The sequence below is a fragment of the Hemicordylus capensis genome, chromosome 6, assembly GCF_027244095.1.
Source record: "Hemicordylus capensis ecotype Gifberg chromosome 6, rHemCap1.1.pri, whole genome shotgun sequence".
Taxonomy (NCBI): Eukaryota; Metazoa; Chordata; class Lepidosauria; order Squamata; family Cordylidae; genus Hemicordylus; species Hemicordylus capensis.
Genome location: NC_069662.1, coordinates 30,806,314 through 30,812,815, shown reverse-complemented (window position 1 = coordinate 30,812,815; position 6,502 = coordinate 30,806,314). Strand labels below are relative to the sequence as shown.

General features: G+C 38.7%; 1 protein-coding gene across 1 annotated transcript; it reads left to right on the top strand.

The window, feature by feature from the left end:
• The first annotated feature begins 2,316 nt into the window (after positions 1-2,316).
• LOC128331135 (olfactory receptor 6N1-like) lies at positions 2,317-3,258 on the top strand. Its single transcript, XM_053264489.1, has one exon. The coding sequence runs from the start codon at positions 2,317-2,319 to the stop codon at positions 3,256-3,258; it is 942 nt and encodes a 313-aa protein (XP_053120464.1).
• Positions 3,259-6,502: the final 3,244 nt, after the last annotated feature.

Sequence of the window (6,502 nt, the reverse complement as noted above, 5' to 3'; positions counted from 1 at the left end):
ATTGTTGGGCCATTGCATCATTGCCGGATCATTTTTTAAAAGAAAAGTTGAAAATAAAATGTTACTTTAATTTTAGCAATCTTCCCAATGTCTGGAAATGTGTGATTAAAATATTGTTGTGTTAATAGCATTATCTTCAATGAAATGTTTTAATCGTTTTATAATTTTCTGGTTTTGATTTAGCTTTGATGGATAAGAATTAAAAGATTTTTAAAGTGCTATAGGGTATGAGTGAGGGGAGAAAATGACATTTTCCTTCCTTCCTTCCTTCCTTCCTTCCTTCCTTCCTTCCAGTATTACTCAAATGAAAAACAAAACAGAAAGCAATCTAGCTTCCGGTGGAATATAGTAAGTACAATAAGCTCTAAAACACAAGCATTTGTTTCTTAATTTCAGCATTATTCCACTAATAATTCTTGGGGGGCATACTTGAGAAATAACTGTAAACAAGGATATTTTGTAAATTTCTTATGACCTTAAAAAATGAGACATACAGATAAGAGATCTCCTAGAAGGATATTTGGAAGATGGAAAATATTTTAATAAGTCCTCTTTAAAAAAAATTATTGGCATAATTATAGTACTGAAGAGAGAGAAAAGTGACCACAACAGATATATAATGTGATCCTATACATACCGCAGAAATAAGCTACTCAGAAATTACTCAGAAATAAGCTACACCAAAGTCAATGGAACTCTCTCCTAAGTAATTGTATGTGGGATTGCAGTTTCAGGTTACAATTATTGCCAAAATCAGACATAACAGGAAACTGGAGATCCCTTCACCTCTGGTTTCCTTGAATGCATGTCCGAATTTGGGAGACTAGGGCTGAAAGTGAGTAGGGACCTGTGGTTTCCCTCCCCGAATCTGGGCACCTCCAAATCCGATTCTGCAGTGCCAGCATTACATACAAATGCTGGCACAGCAGTTTTGGCCCCACAAAGCCAGAGTTTAGGGAGAAAATGTCTCCCTCACTCTGCTATGGTGCCTGTCCTTCTGTCAAGAAGGAAACTTGCACAGCCAGCTCCCCCACCTCTCTGCAGTCTCACTGACTGCACAGAGGCAGATCTGCTACACGTCTATAATCGGACAGGATAGCGGGGGGAAAGGGGTCTCAGGATTGCAGATCCATTAGACCCGTGGTTCCAGGTTACATCTGATAGGGGCCTATGTTTCACTTACCCATAACAGGTTCTGTTGAAATTAATATGGAAGGAACTGCAATAGAATACTAGTAGATTCTAGACGATATGCCTATAGAAATTCAGCAATGCTATTCTTCTGCCCTCAAAAGAAAAAGATGAGAAAAAGATAAAAAGAAAATTGTACCTTAACTATACAGGTTATCTTTTCCCCTCGCATACCACTTCATTTCTTCAAAGCAGGGTTTCTTAACCTTGGGCCCCCAGATGTTGTTGGACTACAACTCCCAGAATCACCAAGCAAAAGCCATTGCAGCTGAGGATTCTGGGTGTTGTAGTCCAGCAACATCTGGAGGCCCAAGGTTAAGAAACCCTGCTTTAAAGTATAACAGTTTCCTTTCCCTCTGACTTCTATGAGTGAAAATCAGTTCACATGTTTAAAAATGCAGATGGGAATTTCTATTTTTGATTGTTCCTTCAAATAAAAACGTTCCTTGCATACACAAAAACTAATGTCAAGAGAAGAGTTATCTGGTTCTCTCCCTAACATGCAAATTTTCTGTAAGGACATTCACACAATCAAAAACTCTGTTCTACCCAGGTTTTGGAGCTGTGTGTGCTCCCATTGTTCAGTTGTGTGGAAGCAAGGTAGGAAGAAAAACTACCCAGGTTTTCCTAGAAATTGGGAGCACACACAGCTCCCAAACTCAGGTAGAACAGTTTTTGATTGTCTGAATAACTTCTGTATTTCACAATAGTGTGTTTATGAGTTCCAACCTGCAGTATGGAGTGATGCAATTTAGCCACACGTTTCTGACCTGATCTGCTGCAGTGGCTGACACATGAATAATTGTATCCATTATATATTTCCAATATTTATGTTTGCCTGGCTATTTTTTTATTTTAAATCTGACACAATAACAATTTTGATGTGTGATTTACATGGAATATTCTATGATTAAACTGTGGTCCTCTTGTAATTCAATAGCTTTTGACAGTCCCTGAAATGTTTCATTTTATTTATAAGAGAGCTTTGTACAAACACTTCCTGGATTGAACCAATTATATGGAAATATATTGTTCTAAGTTTGCAGAAAGAATGCTTGCTTTGGAGCAATACATCTAATTCACATTTCCTTTTTTACTTTCCACAGAAGAAGAACTAATCTTAAGATGGCTCTTTCAAACAATACAAGAGTGAGTGAATTTATTATCTCAGGCTTCCCCAACCTGCAAAATATTAGTGGTCCAGTATTCGTGGTGGTATTAATCATCTACACATTAGCAGTGACAGGGAACATGATTATAGTCTTCATCACGAGATTTGAGTCCTCTCTCTGTACTCCCATGTACTTCTTTCTGGGCAACTTTTCCTTCCTGGAGATCTGTTTCACCTCTGTCACTGTCCCAACAATAATGGTTGACCTCATTAGAGAAAAGAATATTGTATCCTTCACAAGTTGCCTTACACAAGTATATTTCTTCCATGCGCTTGGTGGTATTGAGTGCCTTCTTTTAGCGGCTATGGCATATGACAGATACGTGGCAATACGGTCCCCTCTAAGATATAACACTATAATGAATAGTGTTGTTTATGTTCAGCTTGCTGTCTGGTCCTGGGTCATTGGCTTGATCCTCCCATTAATACCAGTAATCCTAATCTCTCAGCTCAACTACTGTGGAAGCAACGTGGTAGATCACTTCTTCTGTGACATCCTACCATTGCTGAGGCTAGTTTGCAACAGGACTCAACTCAATGAAATGCTGAGTTTCTTCATTTGTTCCTTCATTCTTGTTGGCTCTTTCATACTAACCATGGTTTCTTATGCTGCCATCATGATCACTGTTCTTGGCATCCCCTCCTCAGCTGGACGCAAAAAGGCCTTCTCCACCTTTGCATCCCACTTGATAGTGGTTGGTGTCTTCTATGGAACAATGATGTTCATTTATGTCAGGCCCACCCGAAACCTCTCCTTCAATGTGGACCAGTTTGTGGCTGTGTTCTACTGCTTGGTCACTCCACTCTTGAATCCCATCATATACAGCCTCAGAAACAAGGAAGTGAAACAGGCCCTTAAGAAAGTTCTCTGGAGAAAATGGGGAGAACTGAATTGACAGGTGATAAGTGAGTGCTCTGGCAGAGGCTGAGGTGAGCCAGAGGAAAGGCATAAAAAACGCTCTCTGTAGAGTTGATACAAATGGTTCCGATTATACAGTGCACCACATAAAGTGCCTTGTTTCATTTTATACAACTATATGTAGTGGCCGGCATCAGCAACATAACATTATGACTATTTTTTTTTAAAAAAAAATCTTATGTATTTATATAGTATACTGCCTCAACTCACATCTCTAGATGATTTACCTCCTATTATCTTTAAAGTGATATATCTGTATAGCATGCTTCTATGCTTAGGTTGAAGGAAATCCCACTGAAATGCAATAAAGCATTAGTTCAGATGTGTCTATTGGATGTTAGTCTCAACCACTTGATCATATATACACATTTGTCCAAAAATTAAGTCCCTCTTTGTTCTATAATAGGGAATATTCCTGTACCCCATTTCTTACTCTTTCTCTCTCTCTCTCTGTGTATAAATATATATATAACATGTGCAAATAATATATATATAAAGATGTTAAGATAAAACTGTTTACCATTGTGAACTAAATTATTACTTTCATTTGTTTCTCCTGAATCTGCTGTTAGTCAGCTTCACTGGATAACTCTGGATAACAATGTTATGGGAGGGGGGGAAACCTTTTTTCTATATACTTTCTCCATGCCGTGTATAATATCATAAACTTCTGTTATGCCATCCCCTTAGTCACTGTTTTTTCAAAACCAAAATGTGCTCACCTTTCCTTGTAGGGAAGGTGGTCCAAGTCCCTGATAATTTTGGTTGCCCCCACCCCCCAATTTTGGATCTTTCCTTACTCTACAATATCCTTTTTTATATGTGGCAACCAGAACTGTATATACTAAATAAATAAATAAATAAATAAATAAATAAATAAATAAATAAATAAATAGTAATAATATTTTTAAAAACCAACTGATAATAAAATTCAGCCATCCCAGGTCCTTGGGAAGAACTCGATGTCTGGATAAAACAAACAAACGATGTCTGGATAAAACTACTTTCTGGGTGAGTGTAACCTCATCCAGAACAGGACATTCTATCCCATCACCCAATAAACACCTCCATCTTGCTTGGATTCAGCTGCAGTTTATTATCCCTCATCCAGGCCATTACTGCCTGTAGGCAAGCATTTAAGGGGCTAGTGCCATTTCTTGATGTTGATGACAAGGAGAAATAGATTTGGGTGTCATCAGCATATTGATACCACCGAACACGAAATCCCCTGATGACCTCATTCAGCAGTCAACACCAGTTCAGCCCTCATCGGTATATATGTGAAATTAGAATTATTTTTCCCCCAGTAAGCAACACTAAAATTACACTTACTAAAGTTGGACTGCATTTGCCATTTTTTGCCCATTCGCCCAGTTTGGATCAATTCATCTGGAACTCTTTGCAATTCAACAACAACAAAAACAACAACAAATAGTTATATTCCATTTTTCATCAAAAGTTTCCAAAGTGGTTTATTTACATAGAGAAATACTAAATAAATAAGATGGCTCCTTGTCCCCAAGGAGCTCACTATCTAAACAGAAACATAAGATAGACACCAACAACAGACACTGGAAGTACTGTGCTGGGGGTGGATAGGGCCAGTTATTCTCCCCTTCATAAATAAAAAGAATCATCATGTTAAAAAGGTGCCTCTGTGCCAAGTTAGCAGGGGATTGTATTCATTTTCATGTTCATTTTCAGCACACTGAGTAATTTGGTATCCACAAATTTGGCCAACTTCTCGCACACTCCAAACTTCAGATCCTTTACAAACAAGTTAAAAACCACTGATCCTGCTACAGATGCCCGGAGCACCCCACTTCCTACTTCTCTCCATTGTCCATTTAATCCTACTGGCCAACATTCTGACTAATGAAGCACTTGTAGAAGGACGTAACATTAGAGCAAAGCTGTTGTGCTAAGTCTGGAGCCTGTATTCCAGACTACTGTGGTACTACACCAGCATGCTTGCACACACACAACAGTGTACAGTTGCAGCACTTCTCATTTGTTTGAAATGGAACGTTTACACAATTGTGCAAATCCGTGGCTTTTTTTTTTAGCACAAGTACACAGCCTTCTTATACCAGCATGAGTTTGCTAATTTTGTTAGTAAGGATGTTCGCCACTATCTCCAGCACATTTCCTTCATAGTTTTTTAAAAATTCTTCTTCTGCGTGATCCCCACTGCATATTAAGGTCGTCTGAGGAGGTTCATCTCCAGTTACCACCAGCTCATCTGGTGGCGACTCAGAGGCAGGCCTTCTCTATAGCTGCTCTGGGGCTGTGGAATGCGCTCCCTGTGGAAATCCGCAATTTGAATTCTCCATTAGCCTTCAGGAGAGCCCTTAATATGTATTTGTTTGGTGTGGCTTTCCAGGGTTTTTTAATCAGTTTTAATATTTTAACCCGATTTCGGGGGTTTTAATCACTGTAATTGTTTAATTATTGTTTTAAATTTTTTAAAAAATTGTTTATTGTTGTTATATTGTTTTTAATTTGTTTTAACTCTTTACTGTTTTAGTGGTTTGTTTTAATTGTAAACCGCCCTGAGCCATTCTGGAAGGGCAGTAAATGAATAAAACAAACAAACAAACAAACAAACAAACAAACAAACAAACAAACAAATTGTCCTGGAGAATATGTGCATGTTAGTAAAACACAAAAATAACTTTGACACATAGGAACATAGGGAGCTGCCATATACTAAGTCAGACCATTGGTCTATCTAGCTCAATATTGTCTTCACAGACTGGCAGCGGCTTCTCCAAGGTTACAGGCAGAAATCTCTCTCAGCCCTATCTTGGAGAAGCCAGGGAGGGAATTTGGAAACTAGATGCTCTTACCAGAGAGGCTCCATCCCCTAATGGAAATATCTTGCAGTGCTCACACTTCTAGTCTCCCATTCACATGCAGCCAGAGCAGACCCTGCTTAGCTAAGGGGACAAGTCATGCTTGCTACCACAAGACCAGCTCTCCTCTCAACCATGGTTACATCAAGCGTTCCTTTGTGTGTGAGTGTGTGGGGGGTGTCAATATACAAGTGTACAATGGTAATGCAGAAAGAGGAAAAGATGCAAATAAACTGAGTACATTAAACAGTACAACAGACTATATGTGCTTCCATTCAGTACTAGAATTAAGAGCAGACATTTGCTTAATCAAACCAGAATTCAGAGACAGCAGAACACTGCATAGAGAGAATGCATGAAATGGGG